At 38.9% G+C, this 25,184-nt stretch overlaps 1 protein-coding gene across 1 annotated transcript in view; it reads left to right on the forward strand.

Moving 5' to 3' along the window:
* Positions 1-21,349, forward strand: part of ROS1 (ROS proto-oncogene 1, receptor tyrosine kinase) — a 66,462-nt gene extending 45,113 nt beyond the window's left edge. The window contains exons 38-44 of the mRNA XM_057368988.1: positions 240-304; positions 3,007-3,136; positions 4,120-4,217; positions 4,733-4,936; positions 6,066-6,200; positions 11,388-11,551; positions 20,711-21,349. Of these exons, the coding sequence (XP_057224971.1) occupies positions 240-304; positions 3,007-3,136; positions 4,120-4,217; positions 4,733-4,936; positions 6,066-6,200; positions 11,388-11,551; positions 20,711-20,853 (939 nt within the window). The 3' untranslated portion in view covers positions 20,854-21,349. The remainder of the gene's footprint in view (positions 1-239; positions 305-3,006; positions 3,137-4,119; positions 4,218-4,732; positions 4,937-6,065; positions 6,201-11,387; positions 11,552-20,710) is intronic.
* Positions 21,350-25,184: the final 3,835 nt, after the last annotated feature.

Genomic DNA, 25,184 nt, shown 5'->3' on the forward strand with positions numbered 1-25,184 from the left:
GCAGCAGAATGGGATGAGCAGAGGGATCTGTCTCAGAGATTTTACAAGAGAAATGGGRGTTGGCTGATCTGGGTATTGCCTTGCAATGTTTCTTGCAAGACTCTCAAAGCTGAGCCTGTCTCCTTGTAATGATTTCTGGAAAATAATGTGTATTTAAGGCCACATCTGTGTCTGATTTTTTAATTTGAGTGCCACATGATGACAAAAGTATTACTACACTTGTGTTTTCTGTTGAGCAGACTTTGAAGAAGGGTGCAACAGACCACGAGAAGAGTGAATTCTTGAAGGAGGCTCACTTGATGAGGTAGGGACAGCTTTGTCACTTGCAAACACAGCACCCTTCAAAGCCATGCCAGGGTGGTGGCCTTCCAGAGGAATGAAAGTAGCACTTGAAATAGATTGTTGTGCCATATTTGGGGTGTTTTCCTGCTTCTGCCAAACAAGTAAATCACTACTGATGAATCTTATGGAACTAAAGCTATAAATCTGATAAACAAAATTTACAAAATAAACCTCAAGTTCAGTATGCTCATATGATGGATTTTTTGGGGTGGTACTCATGTATCTCAGTGTCTTTTCTCCCCTAAAACCACATGAGTTGTTAAAGGTACAATGGACAACATTTAGCTGATCCCATTTTACTGAAAGAAACAAATCAGAACAAACGTATGCCTTAAAGTTGTCATTTACTGTGGGAAATATTTTTTAAAATGTGCCACTAGGGGCTGCCACATACCTCYTCTATTAAGGTAGAGTTAAACTATGCATGTCACCACTGCAAGAATTTAACATAATATGGTTTGTGTTTCACCTGGAAATCTGATCTTCTAGAGTGTCCCCAGAAACCAACAGGARTTCAACTGAAGTTTTCAACTGGTAGCAAAAGACTGAGCATATTTTAATGTTCAGATGCACTTTTGCACGTCTCTGACTTTTACTTCATGAGTGCCGAAGTAGAAGTATTTTTTTTTTTCAAATGAGGGATTTATTCCTGAACAGAAAACATGGTGTTCTTAAATTTGAAATTGCTTTTCACAGCATTCAATTTTTTTTGTGGTTACACATTTTTAAAAAATGTCTTGAATTTTTTGCCCTTTTTGATATTCTGCAATTGAATGAAGTGAAGGCTTGTTAAAACCAAAATTCAACCATGTCATTAAAGTGCAGATTACTGATTAAGATTTGTATGTAAATTTCTTACAATCTACCTTCAGTCTACCTAGCAATTATAAACCCAGTTAAGGTCTTTTTTTCCTGTGTAGTATGGAAATTATATGACCCCATAGTTAAAGTCTCTGAAACTCCYCCAATTCTGCTTTCTTGTTGCAGATAATAATCCAAATCCAGAAATCCTGGAAGAATTTGATTTTTTTTTTGCATTTAAATATAAACTTTGACATGGGCCCATATGTATGAATCAGAATGCATTGTATGTACCAATGCAATGAATCAGAAATAAAATGTTGAAGTATTGCATAATCCCTACACTCATTAAACAACAGCAGCAGCAACAACAATAACAACAACAATGATAATGTATATTTCACATTCTTTGAATATTTCAATTTTTAATATGAATAAAAATAATTATTTAATTCCCTCATGGAGGGTTTAATGATTTTGCTTCAGATCTCTGAGATCTCATGCATGAAACCCAGGGTAGAAAGGAAAAATAATTGAGCATTTGTGTGCTTACAAACAGATAAGATATATAAGATGCAAGTTGTAAGATATATAAGCACAACTTTTATTTTGCTGGCCTTTTTGGATGCTCATTAAAATTTGTAATGCTGTGCAAGCTGGCTCAGTTAAGCTGGAACTGTTTGTTCCTTCTTATCACTCTGCAGCAAAGAGAAAATTGAGATGCCTCTATTTCAAAAAGTCATTTGATATTGGTTATTGGTGAGTCATTTGTGTGCAAATACATGTAGGAAATTCTTGTGTCTGTCCCATCCCTTGGGAAGTAAGGAATGACAGTTCAGTGGAGAAAGGTCTGCATTGGGTGCAAGGAAAGTGCCAGGTGTTCCTTCCCCTTTTTGTTCCTGAAAGTGTCAAAGTTTGTCTGATTGAGAGGTCTGAGCTAGGGGCCGGGGGGAACTGTCAAAATCTAAATCACACTTTTTGGTAGAGTCTTTGCCACACCTGAGATTAGGTGAATTGAAAGAGATTAGAAGGAAAATGTCCCTCTCTTTTATTTGTTTGTTTACACTGCTGCATTTGACAGCATTTTGGACACCATCAGCTCTCCCAACAGAGTCAAGTTTCTCTGACTGCTTGTGCAAGTGCTTTCACAGAGCAGTGAGAAGGGAAAAAMCATTTTGTAATACAAGCAAACTGATTGAGAAAACGCAGATACTGATAGAGAYAATAAATATTCTTAATTTTTGGAGAATACGTACTATACTGAGAGTACTGATTGCTCTGTGGTAATCCCTGTCTTAGATACMTACAGATAATTGCTAATATACCTAGATGTAACCCTCATGTGTATTTTGTTTCTCTTGAAAATATACWGTGAAAAGATGTTCCCCTCTGAACTGTGAAAATCATATATTGCACTTTGTGCTTTTTACCTTCGTGGATTTCTCTGAACCAGCAGTTCTACTGTGAATATAGCTGTAAAAATACTCTATTAAAATATTATGCATACCTTTAATGTACAGTTGACGAATCAAGTTATTCCTAGAAGAAATTGCCATTTGGCTGCTTYTCTTTGCTTCCTGGARATATGATGAAGTGCACTTTTTAATATGTGAGCATTTTTTTTTAAATATTAGAGTGCCTGTCAACACTGACAGTGTCAACCTGTGTTTTGGAAGGATGTCCTTGAACTGTCCCCATGACTGAGCAAATCCAGGCACTGTGAGCTATGAACCTTATTGTTCATAGAGGCAGGAYTGTAAAGGCCAAACTGCTCATTCATTGCTTGCAACCATAAACACTCGACTGGCTATCAACCAGCTGGGTTTCTCATATGTAATCTTACAGTTGTTTCCTTCTCTTCAGTAAATTTAATCATCCCCACATTCTGAAGTTACTTGGTGTGTGTCTCTTAAATGAACCTCAGTATCTTATACTGGAGCTGATGGAAGGAGGGGATCTACTTAGCTATTTACGAGGAGCCAGAAAGAAAAAGGTAAAGACAATGAGACTCCTTTTTTAAATCTGTAACTGCCCTAAATTTCTCAGATTTCCCCTTTGTAGAAGTCCATGTTGATGTTCAGCTGTTTCTGTACTTGCAAGGTCTGACTTGGCTTTTCCTTGACTCCCTGGGACCTCAGTGTTCAGTGCTGATCTTGCAATTGGTGATGCTGTGAAGAAGACTGAATGTCATTAGTTCACTGGCCAAAACTGTGGTTTCGATTGTGAGATGTCTGCTGGATTTCTCACTGTGAAAATAATTAATGGTCCTTTTGAAAGTGATAATAAATAATGGTGGTCATGTTAGGCATCATAGAGGGTTATTTTTTTGGTCTTTGAATAACAACGAAGTATCCTTAATGTGAGGGGCATTGTCCATATTATATACAGGGACAGAATATACTGTCCCTGTGCCTGTATCTTCCAATTCTTWAGAAGGAAAGAGGAGAAAAGAATAAAAAACAAGCAACTTGAAGTAAATTTTTCTATAGTTAATATGTGGATTAAGGTCTGATTAAGACTGAAGGTCAAAAGGACTCAGTAATGAAATTTGACAGCATTATAGCAATTATATAGTTGATTTACATGATCAGATCATGCAGCCACAGTCAGCATTGAATTCTAATGAAATGCATATATCTGTGTTCTACTTGAATAATATATTGCACTGATTAATACAGCAACAACCAAACCTGATCTGATAGTGGGAGGAAATTTCAGGATCCCATTTCTTCCACGATTCTAAAAGTCCTAGGGTGTTCTTAGCTGCAAGTCAAACAGGATGTGTTCACCTTCCTTACAGTGCAGTGATTTGGCAATTTGCCCTGCTTCAAATTAGCATTCACTCTATTGACATACAGAGATTTTGCACTGTGCTTTGACTGTTTTGGGAAACCATACCATCTTGCAGAGGGAGGTTGCCATTCCCAATTGGTAAAGCTGAAAGACCTGGCTAACTTCTGTCTTTGTTCCTTGTAGCTCCAGAGCCCTTTACTGACGGTGACTGACCTCTTGGATATATGTTTGGATGTTTGCAAAGGCTGTGTCTATTTAGAGAAAATGCATTTTATACACAGGTACAGAACTTATTTCCTTAGTCTTCCCTACTGTAGGTTTACCTACAGTATWGGGACTAATTATCTTACTGGGGAAAAAATGCCTGGAATAATGTCACAATGAAACAGGAAAGGGGAGAGCACTGGAATAAAATCTAATGCTTTGTTTTTCTGCCAAATATCACTTACAGTTCTCTCACAAAATGATGGGCTGCTCTGAGATCTAAACTCTAAGATCTAGACTTATTGCACCCAAGGCAAGAATCATATCCCGTGCAACAAAGAGTAGGGCAATTGGAGAGACCCAAGTGCTGTCTTCATCTGCTTAATGGGTAGCTTTAAAGGACACAGCCAGGCTTTTCTCAGAGAGGTACAGGGAAAAGATGAGAAACAAAAGGCTTCTAAGAAAACTTACAGCAAAAGAAATTACAGCAAACTGCTCTGTAGAGCAGAGAGGGTTGAACCAGATGACTTAACAACCCTGAGTTATTCTGCAATGCTAACTCCCATCCTCTTTCCTTTGCCTTAAAAATCAGGGACTTGGCTGCTCGCAACTGCCTTGTATCTGACAAGGAATATGACAGCTCATCCCGAATAGTAAAGATTGGTGATTTTGGACTTGCCAGAGATGTCTATAAAAATGATTATTACAGGAAAAGTGGAGAAGGCTTGCTCCCTGTCAGATGGATGGCTCCTGAAAGCCTTATTGATGGTGTCTTTACAAGCCGCTCTGATGTCTGGTGAGTTACAGCAGTCCCACAGCTGTGGGGATGACCATACTAAATYCCACAGCAAGAAAATAGTGGTTTATAGGAGGAATTACAAGGTTGCATATTGTCATCTCTAATAATTTTTAGGCTAGAACTGATTTCCTCCTAAGCAAAATTTTAAGGATCTAATGAAAAATTTGACACCACGACGGTATAATTCATGGATGTATTTCTTTATGCTTTGAGCACTAGCTTTGGATTCTGGCTGGAAGGAACTGATGTCACTCAAACAATTTTGCAATTGTACCAGACCCACAGTTGCAATGTGGGTTTTTTTGGTTTTTTTTTTTTTGTTGTTTGGGCAGTGAATTGACTGTCTGCATGCTGTTTCATCTTTTTTTCCATTACGTTTATTGACATTTCGTTCCTACAGCCAAATACTTTGCTCTTACAGTTTCACCTTCTTCTAGTGTCTTCTTTCTTTTGAAGACCAGAATTTCCAGCATCATCAGGGGAAGGKCACTGTACTTTGCTGTGAAGGTTTGCTACAACTGTGTATTTGAGTGGCTTTGAATTTATGGTGAAGAAACAGAGATCCGCTGCCAGGAGACATGGAAAAAAAAAGCCCAGACTAAACCAGATCCATGAAACCTGAATTTCAAAGTCTAGATTTCMGTGCCCACAGGTTCTCAGCCCATGGGTCTTGTCCTAGTCCCCAGCTCATGCCCCATTTATTTGACTGCTACTCGTGCACTTATCTGAGAAAGTTGTTCAGTACTGTCTGCCAAACCAAATGAGGTGATGATTGCTCCACAAGTGGTGCTTAGAAGAACTTGTCTCTCTCCATTTTAAACCACACCTCTAGAGACTTCTAACCACTTGTTTAATGAGGACATGCTCAACGTGGGTGTTGCCCAGGGAAGATGTGGGCACTCAGTGTCTTCTGAGCTGCATCTCAGTGAGGAGATGTCCCATCTCACTGGGACAGTGTTTCAGTTCTACACATTTATATCAGCTCTTCCGGAGGCTGGCTTAGGGACAAAAATAATTAAGTCTTCTTACTCCTAATTTTTCTGAGTCTTATTCTTAGGTTGATAGGGAGATTGCATGATGACTATGGTTATTAATTTTTTCTCTTTTTTTTGATGGTGTTTTTCAGGGCTTTTGGAGTACTAGTGTGGGAAACATTAACTTTGGGTCAACAGCCATATCCAGGTTTCTCCAATACAGAAGTTTTACACCATGTACGATCAGGAGGAAGGCTGGAATCTCCAAACAATTGTCCCAATGACCTGTAAGTTAATTTTGCTTAAATATTGTTGATAATATTTATAAGAAGCAAGAGGTTTTTTTTTGCCAGGTGGTTATCATTTTGAAGGTTAGTCATGCCCATGCAGAGCCCAACATCCTCCACTTTTGTTTCCAATAAAACTGMCCAAGCTGCGACTTATTCACCCAGTAGTGCAGCCTGTGAATGAGAACCTAAGGTGTGATTCTGGTAGTAATGTGAAAACAGGCTGAGACTACCTGAAAGKATTGGTTAGAGGTTAAGATGGCTTTAAGAAAAATTTTTCTGGTTTCTGTACACCAGGTGTCTGTGACAGTGGATAAAATTCTTTCTCAATGCTCTCTGCAGGAATTAGGCTAATATCAGAACATATGTTCCCTTTGTAGAAGGGAAMTCAAAAACACCCTATAAGAAAAGCTGAAACAGTACAGGAAAASGGAAGTCTGCACTTCTGATTAGTCCTTAGCTGGACTGGATAAGTAAATCCTTCAATTTCTGTTTGTCTCTTGAGCACAAAACCTCAGGTTTAATTGCAAAACTCTTGCAATTAACAGAATAAAATAAATACAAGTGGATCAAACCCATACTGACCAGAGGTGTATAAAGGAGAARGAGGAACCTGAGCTCAACAATCACTCAGTATTGTCTAATTTCATGTCTCAATTTATTTATCCCCCACCCTGCATAAGCAATCACAGCAATGCATATGACAGCTGCAAATAGGAAAGGCTACTGAAACGGAACAATTCTTGTAACAATTCTTTTTCCTGAGTAAAAGACTTGATAACAATTCTGTGATTAGCAAGCCGATATCTCAATGATAGGTCTTACACCAATTACCATGCTCTGAGTGCAAGAGAAGGTCAATATTCATCATTATGTAGATAGAGCTGAAATACCATATAGCAATAAAAAACACAAAGAAAACGAAACAAAACCAAGCTTTAGCACTTGGAGGAACTGAAGAACTGAAGAGAATAGATTTGTTTTAATAACAGAGGAAGACCTTTGTTTTTTTAGAGAAAATTTTAGAGACATTTTAATTTTAATATTTTATGCTGAGAAAGGTTTCCTAAAAAAAATTCTGACAGCTGTCCTGTGAATAGAAAAAAGACAGGAGGAAGCTATATCCATGTATTAGTCTGACATTCAAATTTATGCAAAGGTTCGTAAATTACCTCAAAACAAATGACCAGATCTTCAGAAAGATCAAGAAAACTTCACTTGAAATAATTTTTAAGGTCCCAGATCTTGATTTTAGCATAGCAGATAGGGCTTAAATTCTGGTCTGCCTGTTGTAACTTGTAGGATCAGTGCCTAGTAGTAAATTTTGAAAGCCAAGGARCTGATGAGCTTAGACTCTTGTACCATCTTTTATCTCATTTGGTGAACACTCAGCACCTGCATGCAGCTTCTGTCAGTAACATAAACAGCTTTTTGCTGCTTTGCTAGGTCATTAATGGCATGCTGGGATTCCTGACATTCCTGCTTCCCTCCTAGTGGTTTTGAACCTGCATCAGGACATCAGCAGTCAGTAATTGTCTCTTTGGCACTTTGGCTTGCTCAYTGTCATTTGACAAAACAAACCATCCCTGATAGGAAGAGAGTTCAAAGGCCAAAGTACTTCAGCTGAGAAGTGTTTAGGAATCTGTGGTAGGCTTACACTGCAAGTGCAAGTAGGGCTGCCACAGAAACCTTGGGGTGTAAAGGCACAAAGAAAATGGGATTGTTTGGGGTTTGGTTTTTTTTTTCTTTTTTTTTTTTTTTTTTTTTTTTTTTTCAGGGGGTGGAATTCTTCCCCTTGCCTCCACAAGTTGTTGCTCCAGGAACTGCTTTTCCCCAGAGAAGTGTGGCTAGGTAAAGCTTGGTAACAAATTAAAAAAATTAGCTTGAGCATCTATAAATAAGACACATTTATTGAAATATGAATTGGTCTTAACTACATTTGCAGTCAGAGATCCACGTCTGGCACAGCCACCTGGATATGAGGCTTGCACACAAGAAAACACCAAGGTTTGGACTGGAATGAGCTAATTTATCCTAGATCCTCAAAGGCTGTGGATTACAGTCCAGGGAATTTGTGCAAGCACCAGGGCATTTGCTGACTTGAAGTTGCAGTCTCGCTGAATGTTCAATCCCATTATAAACTTACACAACTGACTTTGATGAAGAAATTTTCATTCTGTAACTAAAAGCTTTTTGCTCTTTTTTTCTGGGGATGATCCCCTGGAGGGATTAAGAGAGTGGGAGAGAAAAAGGTCTTGCACAGAATGCTGCAGATGAAAATACAGGCTCTTCATCATAACAAATTTTCCCCTTTTCTCAGAAAATCACACATCAATCGTATTTTTCATTTCATGTGAGAACAAACTGGTAATGCCTGCAACTTCTGTGCACTATAGAACATTTCAGGAATGTTCACTTTGGGCCTCCAATATCAGATACTGAATATTAGTTTGTTGCTTTTCCAGGCTCTCAAATTCTAACTAGSCCCACATAAGCAGCTCTGTTGGGCATATGGTTGTTACCCTCAGATAAAACACAGATGTGAAGTGTAGGTGTGTAGGTGTACATCTAGTGTAAAGGTTAGTTCTTAAACCTAACATATTAAYCTTTAGCTGAARTTGTGTTTGGAACCKTGTGATRTACTGTTTTGATGTTATTTTTCWTTTTTTTCCTGAAAGACTTTCCCCATGAAGAAGGGTAATCCTCTGAATCTCTTTCTAATGTCGAAGTGATGGACTACATTCTAACCCATATTTGGCTCCCAAAAAATATAGGAAAGTATTCAATCTGTCATTCATTTGGGTCTTGGCATGTTGACCTGGCTTTCATTCTCTTGACTGGTCTCACGCTCATGCATTTCAGGGCTAGTGAAAGTTTGTGGCATCGGAGTTAAAACTTTGGATGTCACAGCATGCCTCAAAATCTAAATGTCATGTCACAAATAGCTGTACATGCAGAATTTGCAGATATATTCTAAGAGAGCATGAAAATTTATATCATTAGAAACTTAGACCCTATCTGAATTAAACACTTTGTGAAAAATACCAGTTCTCTTTAGTAATGATATTTTAAGCTAATAACTAAGTAATTTGATTTAGGGAATAAAAATATGGAATATAATTAAAATGAGAAAATTACAGTATTGAATTACAGTTTTGGCTGAAGTGAATATCCTTACTCCACAGCAAAACTGAACAGCTTTGTAAAGCAGATTGTCCAATGAAAAATACTTATTTAGAAAKAGATTGGTCATAGGAATACAAAAATATTGATAATCCATATTTGTGATATTCTGGTTTCATAAATGAAAAGAGGGTAAATTTAGATCATATATAARAAAGAATTCTTTTAMAATTAGGGTGGTGAAACACTGAAAAAGATTGTCCAGAGAAATTGTGGATGCTGCAYCCCTGAAGCTCCTTGAGGCCAGGTTGGGTGGGTTTTGAGCTGCCTGATGTGGTGCAAGATGCCTCTGCACATGGCTGGCAGTTTGGRCTAGATGATCCTTGAAGGCCCCTTCCAACCCAAAACATTCTATTAATCTGTGGCTTATGCATCATTTCCCATTTCTTTCTTCCTCTGTAGCTAGCTGTTTCTTCCACAAGGCTCTGCTCATGAGAGCCCAAGTGCAAAGCTGGTGAAGCACAGACCCTGAACTTGTTTTTTGCCTGGMTATCCTACCAACAAGCATGACCAGAACACAGAATGTTTGGCTTCCAGTGTCCAAGGCCCAAATTCAGTGTGACAGACACTTTGTTGGCAGCAGAAGAAAACCCCCCATTTTTAGTTATTTAACCTTATTTTGAGTCCTATTCAGTCCTTTTCCTTCTATATTCCCAGTGTCATCAATAACCAGTACACCTGAAAATAAGCAGATTAAGTGATTCAGACTGTTAGGAAGCCRCTACTACTTTTTAGATTCTTAAAAYGGATTTTCAAAGTTTCCTGGAATCCTTTTGATAAAAACAGAATTGCTCTGCCCAACTTGAAAACCACAAGAATACAGATTGATGAAAAGTGGTATTGAAACAATTTTTCTACTCACTTTCTCACAAAACATTAATGTTTTAATGAAAAATTTAATTGAAAAAGAAGTAAAGAGATGCCTCTCAGCTGTCACTAAGGGTTTTTTTAGATACCCAGTTGTGGTGAAGGACAGCAGTTTTCTTTTTAAGATGGATAAGTGAGGATCTGAGCAAGCCAATTCATTTCACATAACAGATTAACGCCTGGTATCACATAGCAGCAGGTCTGGGAGGATGTTTGTCGGGGAGGGTTTGAACTTAAGGCTTAGAGGTAAATGCTCCACATTCCAGATGCAGCTTCCTGAACCAGCCTTTCACTGGCTGCTCTCTGGTTTTGAGACTCTGAGACYTCTTTCCACTCCCAACACTTAGCATGTCCAGGTGTTGGCTGTGTTTTGGTTTTCAGCCTGTCTCCCYCTGGCTTTTGTAGGATTTGGTTTTGTGTAGTATAAACTCACCTTGGGCAAGGAATAAAAACCAACCCTATCATTTAGACAAACAGGAGGTRAAGTTTTCCCCTACATGGTAGTGACAGTGTTGTGCAGGGTGGGCTGAAATCCCTGCATCCAGAGGAAATCCATACCATCTTTGCCTTTGATGGGAAAACTTATTCCTATTTGTTTTGGTCTGAGGGTAAAAGTTAAAATTAACTCTCCTTGTGCTGGAAGATTTGCCTTGGACTTCTCCTAAATTTGAGGTAGCTTGATTTGAAGGAGAATTAAATAAGTTGAAAACTTCAGGTTTATTTCTGGTTTCACACATCCTTTTACTTTTTTTTTTTTTTTTTTTTTTTTTTTTTTTTTTTTTTTTTTCTGTTTGATTATTTCTTCCTAGTCTGCTTACTTAGAAAGTATTCCTGATTTCTTTGGTGAGAGTAGATGTTAATGGCAAATACGGTTTTGTTGTTTTGTTGGGTTTTTTTTAATGTTATATCTGCTCCCAAACTAAAAAATACCCATCTTTGAAAAATTAAAAAGTTTCACAGTGATTATTYCTGACACCTGGTCTTTAATTTGTTTTTCCTTCTCTCAGCAGCTGATGATAAGCTTTGTACCAGACAGTAAGTTTTCAGGCCAAACTTGCTTCTCAGATGTTTAATGGTATCTGTTGAGGTTAATGATTCTGTTAACTTTATTGTTTGCATTTAAATTTTTTCTTCCAGATGTGATTTAATGACAAGGTGCTGGTCCCAAGAACCTCACAACAGACCTACTTTCTCTTATATTCATGACAAACTGCAAGAGGTCAGACAATCTCCACTCTCCTTCATCCACTGTCTTGAAAACAAAGCGGCATCATCTGGAGTCATCAATGAAGCTTTTGAAGGTGAGTCTGGGCCAGAACCTGCTGTCCTTGTGACCTCTTCCCTGTGAGCAAAGCAGGAATCCTTAGGCACTTGTCATTGCATTTGCCACTGCCTTAAATTCTCTTTTTTTTTTCCCCTTCACAAGTTGCTGGTGAACTCACCCTGATTCACAAACAGATTTGATACTTCAGTACTTCCTGTTTTCCTAAAAACCTCCAGATCCATCCCAGGAATGATGCAGTACTCAATTACACAGCTATGTAGACATTTTTCTTCAGGATGWCTTCCTATATTCAATTCACTGGCATTGTCCAGTGGCCACTGAATGCTAGTTTATTTTATGTTTTGCTAATCATTTGGTGAGGCTTTACACATGTCAGTTTATTTCCATTCTCTTTATGCCAAACCCAGTCTGTTCATGTCATATTTACAAAACTAAAAACTTTATAAAGACGTGATGAGATCAGCACGGTCTTTTTATGAGATAATCTATCATTTCATGCTTTTTTAACAGCTGAATTTGCCCCCTTATGCAATAATGCAAATTTGCATATGTTGTGATTCTTTAGTTTCTTTAAGGGTATCTTAGCTCTCCATAATGATATTCAGGAAAGAGATACATAGTCTAGCACAAAAGTAAGCCTGGCAGTAGCTCATGAAAGGAGTACAGCCAATAAATTAGGCACTATGCCCGAACTAATAGGCCTTGCATTTTGAATGGACTTTATCTCACCTAAATGCAGCTGTCTACAAGCTARGAGTCTCATCTAGGATACTCTTCTAGGTAGCTCTGTCATCAACAGCAGAGACACCTTCAGAAAGTGATAACCTCTCTTTTTTAAGCATGTTTCGTAGCAGGAAAGGGGTCAGCTTTTGCCTCATTCTTCACTGATGATAAGTGGCATGATAAGGTGACCTTCAGCTTGGCTCACACAGAGTCACAGGGTGGGTGAGATTGGGAGGGCWCAGAAACTCACCTGGTCCATCRTCTCTRCTCAGGCAGGGTYCYCCCAAACACRTTACTCCTGGTAGGGTTCAGTGTAMAACATCTCAGCTGCAGTATCTCACACGAGGTGTTTGATTTTCAGATGGCTACAGGAACATTCACTGGCTCAGGGCTGGACTGATTCAACTGCTCGTAGCTACTCCTGAGCTAGTTTGGTTTCCTAGCTTAGACRTCTCTTCTCTCTGTTCCCTAATTCCACAGGCAACAGAGACAAAAAAACTAACGGAGCTAAGGAATTCTTGTGGCATTATATCGATACCTGTCAAAATCTTCAGCAGGGCTGAATTTTTTGGAGAAGCCTGCCCTTCTGCTGCTTGGACTTGAGGAAGGAGTCTGGAATATAGGTGCTGTCCTTGTGGTGAAGCAGGCCTGGCACAAATGTAACATGAAAGAATTTAAATTTCAGTACAAATCTCTGCTTAGCATGTGTCAGCTAAGCCTGATCTTTCTCCAGTTTTTAACTTGCTCAATCTACGCAAATAATTACTTTTACTGTGATGACAAATGCATATTATTAATGTAAAAACCATTCTTTTGCCAAAATTTCAGGTTCTGCCACACAGCAGAGGTCACAGATAAAACGCCATTGCTTTGTTTGTTTGCCAGGAACAGAAGTTGCATTCTTAGTAATGACTAAATGTTGCATAGGAGAAATATGGATTGAGGTTTACATAAAAAGTTTCAGTTTGAATGAAAAATATTTGAAAGAAAGAAAACCAGTTTACTGTGGAAAATGTAGTAGTATAATGGACTTTAAGGGTGGTCTTAATAATAGCAGTACTCCATAATGTAGGTTTCTGTCAGGGAATCTGTTTCCAGCAGTCACTTTTAAAATCAGACTCCATTAAGCCTATTTATAATAACTTACTTGGTAAAACCTGGCCCACTGTGGTAAGAAGGRCAATTCAGTGTAGGCAAAGCTTTGRCTCTCAGAGTTTYTGCTTGGCACACWCTCTTCCTGRGCCTCAGACCTTTCCCCATRTTTCCYCTTCTGGCTTTCCCCRTTCTTCCCTTTCCATAGGTTCTGCCCCACTGCKGTTGCCGCAGACCCGTTACTGGATCTGCATTGGGAGGACAAGAAAAAGCAACTGTTTTCATGCTTCCAATCAATGCTTTCATGCTTCAGTTCTCAAAACTACTCCCTAAATTCTCCTCAGGCTCATTTGGTGATTTTCATATAGGAAATACCTATMAGGAAATGKGGTAGCTTGAATTTTATTTGCCTWCATATCATCCTTCCATTTAAATGTRTTTTAAAAGACTAAACACTTGKCTAGCTCTTTACATGTTTCTATAGTGCACATATTTATTTTCCTGTATACTCRTAGTTCACTTGTAGGTTATCTCCCTCTTTCCCCAAGCACAGTCTTAGTAAGTCCATTAAAATGTTTTGCCATGTACTTGACTGGAAGCCTGGAATCCTCATGATGTCTTAATGTTGCTGGATAATCTGATAAGGGGCATGTCAGTTTTCTGTAGCTCTCCAGCCTTGAATTAATTCGACAGTTTTTCTGCCTGCCATGTAAATCTCAGGCAGTGGAATTCAGTGAAATGTAAGCTCCAGAAGTGAGATTGATTTAAGCAAGAAAAGGCCATCCAGGTTCTAGTTGAGTTTCCAGACTAAAATGTRTGCTCCACTATGACCCTGTCAAAAATGGTTTGAGGTGTGGAATATGTCTCAGTCTGTAATTTAGAATACATTGTATAGTAAGTTGGTGATTTTAAAAATGTCTATTCATTTCTAGCTGGGACTAAGTGAAGTGTTTCTTGTGTTCGTAGTAGTAGTTGAAGGATGACAGCCAAAACAATCCAAAAGACTGTTCCATGATGGATTGTCCTGGATGATATTTTCCAAAAATGCTGCACAGKGATTGGCCTTTGTGTGTAATGGAACTCCAGTCAGGAGCGTCTTGCCAAGAAATGCTTGCTCTCACCAGGTGACCTAATTCCAAAAGAAAGAGACAAATGTCAAGCRAAGTGAAATGACACGCCTCAAAATACTTAGCCTTACAGGGAATCATACATCTTCCAAATTCTGTTGAGTCTTGCCTACTCATGGGTATTCACACTTTTAGCAGGTCCATTTATGTTGCTGGTGAATTTCATTGGTGGGAGAGCTGAAAAATATCAGATTTTCTCATAACCTTMATGCTGGTGCAGTATGACACAGAGAGGGCAAGTGTGCGTAAGCCAATACAGAYAGTCTGTTAGTGGGCAGCATGCTATCAGGATAGCATGGGGATGGCAAAAGGGGCACATGCTGYGTTATTGCACGAGTTACCCTTCTAAAGCAGGTTTCAAGTGTCAATAAACACGCCTGAGCAATACCAGCACCTCCTGGCACTGCTGCATGGGAAGGGAGGGAAGCAAGCTCACAACCAGGGTCTACCAATGTRGGGTTTTTCCTTCTTGCTCTTACAGTCTTTTCCAAGATATTGACTGGGGGCCTGAAGTAGCAGTAACAATATTYATTTGAGTGAGGGCAGCACTATCCAGCTGTAGGACTGAGACATCAGTGGGTTTTAAATTCAATAGGAATTTACTGAGCACAGGCTCTGTCACCAGAGTTCCCATTCATTGCTGAAAGATTGTCTGCTCTTCCCCCAGTTCCGAGAAGTGCAACATGCTAGAAGGATGGCCCTGCATTGCTGTAAAAATAACYGGACCATCTATTTTCAGAAAACAGTTTTTAGATTTGCACATATAAGASAGCACTGTAGCTTTTCAGGTGCCACGAGTGCCCCTTTGCAGATGRAAACACCTGTTTGATTTGGCAAACACCTTTGCCAGCATCAGACAACTGGGCATTTAGCAGCTGGAGACACCTCTTGCCTTTGTGACCCAGAAGGACTATTCTTATCAGAGCTGATCCTTGCAATGCCTTTTGGACCTATGTGGAAAAGATGTCTCATTGCTCAGAAAAAGAGGCTCCTCTGGCAAGAGGARATGCTGGGCAGTTGGAGGAAATCCAGGATAAAAGATTAAAGACTGAAAGGARACATATTTGGACTCAAAACCATGTTTTTGAAATCCCTAAACTGGAGATATTGCTTGAAAAAATGTGGGAAGATACAAGACTTAAAATTTTGTAACATTTCCTTTTTTCTTTTTTTYTTTTTTCCCTCAAAGCCAGTGTATTTATTTTTTCATCAGTTCAGATGTTTGCTAAAACTGTCACTTGTATTTTTTTAAAAATCTCTGTGCAAAATTTTGTCCTGAGAGGACTTGATATTAAAAGTTRGAATCAGTGATTTCACCATTAATTATATGTTTGCACTGTCTGCTGAGCTCTTGTTTTCTGTTCCCCTTGTAAGAGTTGCCAGTTTATTTTCCTAAACCCAACTGCCTTTTAAAAACTATTCCACACACCTCTCTGAAAGTAAAGTAATCACTTGGGCAAACGGAAGCTTCTCTGAAGCAGATGTGTTGATAAGAGACATTTTTAGAACCTTGTATCTAGTCTCCTTTGTATTTTTCTGAAATTCAGTAATCCTCTTCCCCACTTAGCTTAGTGAGTGGCTGACCCAAAGCCAGCAAAGGTCAGAGAAAAGGCTTCTTCCAAAAAAGAGTGAGTGGTTACAACACTGCAAGAAAAGGGGGACTTGGTGGTGTAATAATTTCTTATTGGCACTCCAGACAAATGGTGTTTGATTCCAGAGAGTGCAYATGAGCCATATGGTGCTGCAAGTGAAGTCATGCCACCACTTTGCCATGKACTGAGGGCAAAAATCAGATGATATAATATTTTAAGGGCTGACATTTGTGCAGACAGATGTGGATAGATATAGACAACTAAAACATAACAACTGCATTTACCCTGGGTGTCTAAGCTGTCTGATGGTCACCAGAGAGTTGTAGACATATTCAGGGGATGCTAATGTATAAAGGCAAGGATGTGGATTAAACATCTCCACAAAGCAATTCATTCCTCCTTTCTCAGTTGGTTGTAAAGACAGTCTAGRCAAGGAGCTTAAATTGGACATGTAAGACCTTGGTGGTTAAAACTTGGTAAAATGAATCCTGTTTTGTAACCTGGAGRAAGGGAGTGTTTTCATATTTGTATAGCCTTACTTCATTGCAGCAAATGTGGAACAGGTTTTTTTTTGTACTTTTATATTATAAATAATAAATTTAAGTATTAATAAGCTAGGTGAGAAATTGTCTAATTACTAGGACAGCTTCTTGCACATAGGGATTTCAGTCCACAGTTCTCTAAAAAATATATTGAAATAAAAAGAAAGGCAATGCTCCAAGCAGGTTAGTGCAGGGGAAATGTAGGGTGAACACAATTCTTATCTTTACCACCTTTAGTGCCTGACAGAATAGCAAAGCTCAGTGAGTCACCCTCAAACCATGCAAGATCATATGCTTCATTAGACAGGAAACACAGATATATCTCCACTGATACATAATACAGAGTGGAGTATTAAAGCGGATATATATTAGTTCTATTTATATTCTTACTGGCTATGTGCAGAAACTGAAACACAGCACCTCCAGCTCCAGGTGGCCATCAGGTATCAGGAAAATACTCTCTATACAGGAACTATCTCCTTGAGCTAACCAATGTGGCTGAGGCAAAGAAGTCAAGGTTCAATAGCCACCCTTTTCACCTTWAGAAAGATATGTCATCAAGTGTTTCTCTTGAATATGTTTGCTGTGGGGTATATCTTTCATCCATGCCAATAAGTYAGCCAGTCTCTTGTTTACTGCCACATACATTGTGTAGCAGTGACAAAGAGCAGAGTATGTATGAGAAAAACAGGAGGGCATTACTGAGAAAAAGCAAATGTGGCTGCGCTTCTAAATACCTTACCATATTGAAGGTGCTAAGCATCATATGGGATTATGTTACCCAGAATTAGTAACGTCTCAGGCTGGCTACTTAGCTGGTGCAAATTGGTGGCACCCCACTGGTTTCAATGGAACTTCATTAATTTATGCTAGCTGAGGATCTGGCCCTGAAATAGCTGTAATATAAGATCACCATCTCCAGATCAGTTTATTCAGTCTCAACCAATCAGCTTTTCTACTGACATTCTTTTTCTTCTTAAATGTTGTCACCTTCTTGAATTTAAACACCAAAAAACCCTCATCTGCTTATCAAGACATCACAAAAATTTGCACCCTTCCAGGCAGGACTGCAAAACATGTTGTGAGCCCCCAGAGTTTACCAAGCAGGCAAGGAAAGGCACTCTGTGATCGTGAGGAAGGATCCGTGGCCCGGCTCGGCACCGTGGCTGCCCTGCGGCAGGAAACAGCCGACTGAGATGGTGGGATTGGGAAGGGGGAAGCACAGATTTTATCAGGGCAGGGCTGGCCTTCTCAGAGGAGGCTAAGCAAGCAAACTCTATTCCTCATTAGTATGAGTCAGGCTATCATTGTTTCTTGTGTCSATTAATGTGGGGCTCTCTAGAGAAAGCTTCTGCCTATCCCTGGAGAGGTGTTATGATTAATTTACCTGCAGTTTGGCTCAGATGTGCTTTATGCACAYGTTTTAAGCACAAGCTTTAAGTTCTAAGCACAGCTCTACTAGGGAAAGTGTGCAGAAAGGTCAAAGCCACATGCATTTAGGACCTGAGTGGTGCAAGTACAATGCTGCGCTTTGAGGATGCCATTTTAGCTGTTGGAAGCCATCTACCYGAGACAGCACAGAGCTCGGTGGGAAGCTGCTTCTCAGTGGAGTATCCATCAGCCTGTGCAAAGCTCTGGAGTGACAGAACTAGCCTGCCTCGTGCCCTGAGGTAGKCTGTTTTAAGCAAATATGAGTAACTCTACACTCTGCAGCAGTTCACAGTGTAGACATCCCCTCAGAATTCAAGCATTTAGAGTTGACTCTCCAGCACGACTTCAGATTTCATGAAGGTGTTCCTTGGATGTCTCCTCTTGGGGTGTTTTGTTGACTCAGCCCAGCTCTTTGCTTGTGAAATCTGAGGGGATCACATCACATGGTTTACCCTGCATTTACTCACGTATAACCCAGCATGACTGTACATCAATCAACTAATTTTAGCAATGTTAAAACTGAAAAGAAAATAATGATATCTCATAAATATACTGACCTGCCTTTCCACTCCAGTTCCTATTTTTCTTCAATTTCTTAACATTTTTTTGGGAGGGCCTTCCAAAGTTTATTCAGAATTCTCTGAATAGACTTACGGCTTCCCAGGGTGCTCGTAGTGCTTCTAGTCCTCACATGTCTGGGGGAATTTCACAACATATCATGAAYATTTTTCTTCGTTCACTAATTTTTAGTATTTTCTGTCTCCATCCRTTCTTCTGCTCCAACTAAATGAGCAAAAACTATTTGCTTGCTTTGCTGACTTACCTAACTGTCAAGCATTGTACTGTATAACTAGAAACTTTCGTGTAGCTTCTTTGCCTTGTACATCAGAATGGTGCTAAACTTCCATCAGCGCTCAACACTGCACGAAGAGGTGACTCAACAGTGAAGGAAAGGGCACTTACAGGCAAAAATRTCACTGTGAAAGTGGCAATGTATCTTAGACACATCATGTCATAGGAGAAAGGTCATTAATATTATATTCTTCCTCCATCATTGGACATGATAAGAATATTCTGCAAAAGTAGTATTTCTTCCTTATTGCGTTCCCAAAGCTCAAAAAATGAAACCAAGGCAAGGTGTTCGATTTTTAGCTGTTTTTTTCTGAAATGAGAAACACAGTGGTGCGTAAGCTGAAAAAGGATTATAAAATTTTATATATTCTGTAGTTCTTCAGACCTGTTGGGGAAAGAATTAGTAATGTATCTATATATCTGGTAAAAATATCTCAGTGACCTCATACTCACATTTGTGTAAACATCACCTCATCAGTTCCAGATACTTATACAGGAAACAAATCTGAATGCTCCTCTAGTGTTCTATACTTAGGCAGGTCAGCCGGCATATGTCTGGTCTGTAAATACCCAGTTTTACTTGGGTCCTTATTTTAAGGTTTCCCTCTTAAGAGTTTGCTGCAAATGTCCCCTCAGCATTTGCCTGTGTGCCTTTTCCGAAGCAACTTGCCCCTGAAGGTTCCCATTAAATTAAACACAAAAACCTACAAATAGCTGAGTTGGTTGGTAAGGGCTTAGTTGGTGCTCAATTACTAAATATGGCCATAATAGCCCTGAACTGACAAAGTGAGTAACAAATAATTTTTCATTGCTGTCAGTCACTGTGACCACAGTTTGCTCTGTGCTCCTAACCCCGTCTCATTAACAGGTTTCTAAAATCAAAATTCTCCTTTGGACTTTTCATATTTCCTAATGGATTCTAGCATGCAGAATAAATTTCTGGCATTATAGGTTAGGGACGTGTGTGATTATAGTGACATAATAAATTGTGTGTTGTCTGGTGGAACAGCACAATGCTTGTGATTCCTCTAAACAGACAACCCTGTGTGTCACCCTTAATTTTTCAGTTATTAAGTCAAATAAGAAGGGAGTGTAATAAAAGAAAGTACACTACAAAAATAAACACAAAAAATATTAGCAGTTATAACTTGAGCATTTAGTTAATTTTTTTTTTAATTTTAAAAAATATATATCCCCTGCAATAGAATTCAAACAACTATGTACTTATTAATTGCATCAAATTAGGGAAAAAATAGAAAGACTTTAAAAAATATGAAAACCACAATGGATTACCAAGTTTAAGCTTCTAGGAGGGCGGAATACTAGAGAGACAGAAGTCTAGACTAGTTCTCTAGAGAGAAAGGTGTAATGATTTTGTAGATAGAAAACTGCCAATGTTACAGGACTCTTTAGCAACATTATTAGGAGGATTATTACAAAGGTTCAGATTAAAATCTGTTTAGCTTTATGCTTCTTTAGAAGGGAAAGAAGCAAATCATGTATTCTTGACTGCATTGCTGCCTCTGGAGGTATGAACACTGATAAGCAATCTTCCCCAAGTGAAATTTAGTTAATTTTCCCAAGAATTATTTCCCAAGAAAATTTAGTTAATTTTCTGGTCCACGCAGACAATAGCAGAAAATAAATTTGAATCATCAGTCATTCTTATGAGGTCACTAGACCATCTTTCTCCAACAGCTGTCTGATTTTGTTTGCTCTCTAATACTACATTTACTGGGCTATTGGATTATTCTTTTTCTTTTGAATTTTTTTCCCTCTTGTTTTCTTTTTTAATTTTTTTTTTCCTTTAATGCAGATGATATTCCCCCTGCAGATTCAGACACCGTTCTTTCGCCCACGCTAATGGAAACAAGGAACCAAGAGGGCTTAAATTATTTGGTACTAGTCAAAGAAGGCAACCAAGAAGAAGGAATCATTAATTCTGATGAAATTAGTTAAGTCTGGTTCCCGCTGTTTAAAAGAAAGAGTGAAAGAAGAGAAAAAAAACTCTTCAAAGAAGACATAAGTCAAGGAACATGTCATCATTCTTACAGATGTGCCCTAAAAAACCCCAGCAATTCTTCAATAAAACTACCATAAAAAATAATAAGGTATTAAATGGTGTGTATCAGGACAAGACAGCAATGATGTWTCCTTTGATTTTCTACATGTTATAGTTTGCGTGTTTCACAGGAGATAGTTTAAGGTAATAAAACATGTATCAGACAGTAAGTGATTTTACTGTGGTATTGATTAAACCTGTGCAATCACAAATTCCTCAGGCACAAGGCAGCCCTTCCAAAAGTGGAATTTGGGTATTCTGCTTCTAAGAACACACCAGCTCATTCATGAATAAAACCAAACAGTTGAAGTCTGGCTTCATTGTGCACAAACAAGATTTTACAAATTGAAAAAAAAACCCCAACATAAATACCAAACTCCAAAACAGAAAGGAATGGAAGAAGGTTAACTAGGTTGTCCACTGCTGTGGGTGGTCTGTTTCACTATTTGGTTTAAACAAATGTTTGCAATCATCTTGTGTATTAAGTTGCAACACAACTGATCTGTGAGTCTGGACAGCCCTGTTTTCTTACATTTCTTCTCCTTTYCTTTTTCAATGCTCATCATCCTCATTTATTTTTTGTAAGACTGTATGAAGGGAGATATTCTTCCTTGGTGTGTTCAGAGATCGATTCAAAGTATATAGGAAAGGTACATACAAATAATTACTGAATAAAAGACAGCAATAAGCTTTTTCTAACCTTTCATCATGAGCAGTAGTTTGTAAATTATGCAGAGMTATTCACTGACATCTTTCAGGAAGCTAGAAACATTCCATAATTTTATGCAAATATTTGATAATGGGGTCCCTTGGAGAGTAGTAAAGGCTCTATCTGATGTCAGAATGTACACATTTGTAAGATGCAACTCCACTGCAAYCAAGCTTCAAAAGTTTCTTAAATGKAGATTCAACACAGATGAACAAGAAATCTGCAGTCTGAACATTTTACTAAAATGAAATAGAAATTTATATAACTTGAATTAGGATTCTTCAAAGTCCTATTCAAACATTACATAAATATTTTTCTTCACCTACAAATCAGTGTAAAAGACAGATTTGCTAATGAAAACATTTGCAGCACTTCACTATGCTCACCAGACCATGAATAACAGATAAACAAATACTGTGTTATGTTTCCTTCCTCTTCGAGCGCTGCTTGGGTGATTGCACAGYCTTTCCTTCCATTTCAGTAATTCTMAAATTRCTAATGTTTGCTAACCTGTGGCATGTGCTGGCCAGAAACCAGGAGGATCCCAGTTCTGTAGTCACCACACCTGAATGTCTTCTCCTGTGKGTGTAGTTCCATTTAAATCAAGAAKACTTCTCAGTCAGCAAGCCWCAGACAAAGGTTTTGAAAAACAACAGGACTCCATACAATTTCTCTAGAAGGAGAAGYCTTCGATCCTCACAAAATTTTGTCAGAACAACACCTTTCGCAGGCCTCTGAAGCACCTGTGATGGGATATCCCAAGTTAATTCAGTTTGGTGTAAGTCTGCATTGGAAAAGAATCATGAAAGAGCCTAACTAACAGATGTAAACTGTGTTAATGAGCAAGATATACATCAGTGACAGACAATGGCCYGGAGTAATGCCCTTCAGGTCTCAAATCAGTCACAAATATGCAAAGCAGCACAGAAAGAGAAGAGGGAAGGTAAATCTTGTGTTCACATTTTTAAAAGTTGCAAGACAAAACTAGTTTTAGCACAAACAGTTTAGCACAGCCCAATGAGGAAGTGTTAAGTTTAATACATTGCCAATAAAGAAAATCTTAGGATATTGACCAGTGACCTATGCCTTTTGCACCTGATAGTRTGAAAAATGTATTGGACAGGATAAAAAACAAATTTATTGATCCAAATTTGAGGATCCTGCTCTATAGCTTGTTGAATTCAGTGGAAGACACAATACCTAACCTTCCCAGTCAGTGCAGTCAACTGAGTCATGCTGATGAGAGATTGATACAGTGTGATCTCTGAGCATGGTCCTACTCATACTCAAAAATGTCGTTGTTCCTCCCTCATTTTCCTGCCTTAGAGAAGTAAGAATACAAATGCAGCTATTCCACTGAGCTATGGCAAAGCTGAATTTGATGTAGGTACACTTAACCTCGCTTGCCTCCCCCCRTGATAAGAAGAGAGTTTCTTAATCCCCCATATTTCTGGGCCACCCTTCTTTTTGCACATCTTCATGATTTCACCCTGTCTATCTTATTGAAGTGTTGCTCTCTTCATTCAATCTCTGATGGTTCATGTTTTCCTCATGTACTCTTACTATCAGGAGGTCACCTCTTACCTTCCAGCACACAGGGCCTGATKGGAGTTTCCATGCTGCTTTTGGACACAGTAGGGAAAACATGCATATAAGAGGTGATGAGAATGAAACACCCCTTAGCACGTCCTCTCTGGAGAAGGAAATGGATACTACCTGGCCTGTGTTTGTTTTTACCTCCTCCTATGGCAGATCAAGAGTCAAGAAATCCTTGAGTTCAAGTGTCTTGGCTTTCAAGGCTATAGGTTTTTAACTAGGTGTAGATGGGTTTAAGGGTCATAATATCATTTAAAGGAAATAGGTGTTTAAGGGAGAAAAGTATCGTGACATATCAGAAAGATTATGTGTGAAATAAGGGTAGTATAAGGCACATGGACCAAATTTGCTGATGTAAAACAAAAGTAGAAAAATTGACTCCARGTGTTTAGCTTAGGTTTGTACTGAGACAGGCGGACCTATGCCCTGCCAGTTCCTAAGCAAAAAAGGGCTAATCTCTTTAAATCTCTTCTTCTCCATTTTATTGCTGAGAGTGACATCACACAACCTGGAATATCTCTTTGGTTCATTCGTGTCATCTGCCTATTTGTGTCCTCTTCCAGCCTCCTGTGCACCCTCAGGCTATTCACTGRGGAGGACTCACAAAATGAGTAGCAGAAAAGGCTTTGATTCTGTGCAGGCACTTTTCAGCAACAACTGAAATATTACYGTGTTTTCAATATTTTGGTTGTAAATCTAAAATATAACGCAAGACAAGCTGCTATGAAGAAAACAAACTCCTGCCCAGTACAGGGTCTAAGCTGCTGGGGAAGAGGAGATGTGTACCCCCAGGTTCTGATCAGGGGGTCAATTCCTGTCTCAGACTCTTCCTTGTTCCTTGATGCCAGCACAAATGCTTGGTGAGATCACAGAGCAGCAATGGTGAGCATGCTGCACACATGATACCACACACAAGCCATGAGTGCTGGACTCTCAGCAGGCCATGGCTGAACTCTGAGCTGTGCCTGGATAGACRTGGACGTATCTTGTGCCTGTAGTTGGTTTGGCTAGTCCTTCAACTGCTGGGTTGGCATTCATATGAATGGATGAAAAATATTCTACTTYTACTTATGATTAGTATTTGCTACTACCCAACGCAAATGTGTGGTGATTAATTATTGTAAATTATTTTGTAAATGTGAAGATCCAGAGCAGATGTTACTGATTTACTAGGGCAGCACTTTCAAAAGCTTCAATTCTAAGTCTTCCATCCTCAGGTCTATAGCAGGTGGTAGCAGCTAACCATGAATGCATTTCTGTTTTTCAGGGTTGTTTGCAAGGGCTTTTGAGCTGGCACTTACTGGTGACCAGATCTATCCAAAATCGGTGTACCTCATGCTTTCTATTTGGGACCATGATCAGGATACTGTGAAAGAAAAATCAATGTTTTATGAMAAGAATATTGAGGTCTTATCAGATCAAAGATAAAATTATGGAAAGTGTGCATATTACTGCTTGGAGTGATATGCCAAGCTCTATCAGGATCACTCTGATTCCCATGTGCCACAGAGGGAATGCCCACCAGTTTGACATAAGGTATGGGAATRTGGCTGTCAAAAGCTCTGAAGGGAGAATTTATACAGCTTGAAAGGATGATTTGTCAAGATATGAAAGGTAAAAGATGTCTTTGGTTTTAACACATTGGACGGAAAGCTTGGGGTACAAAACAATTCTTTTTTTCCCTTTTATATTTATATTCAGATCTCATCTTCTTTGGGAGGCTTTACTGTCAGTTGTATTGTGGCATCACCACAAGATCTGGGAAACTTAATCACCACCAGAAAGGCCAAAGGTTGCACTGCTAACAYAAGTATTTTTTCTGTTGGTCTTCATTACCTGCAGAATTGATAAGTGGTGGGGACAAGGAAGGCAAGAATTAAGTTCACCTCAGCCTAACTTTTCTGAGAACCTCAAGCCAGGGTC

This window comes from Malurus melanocephalus, unplaced genomic scaffold (genome assembly GCF_030028575.1).
Source record: "Malurus melanocephalus ecotype Western Australia unplaced genomic scaffold, MMel_1.1 scaffold_100, whole genome shotgun sequence".
Classification (NCBI taxonomy): Eukaryota; Metazoa; Chordata; class Aves; order Passeriformes; family Maluridae; genus Malurus; species Malurus melanocephalus.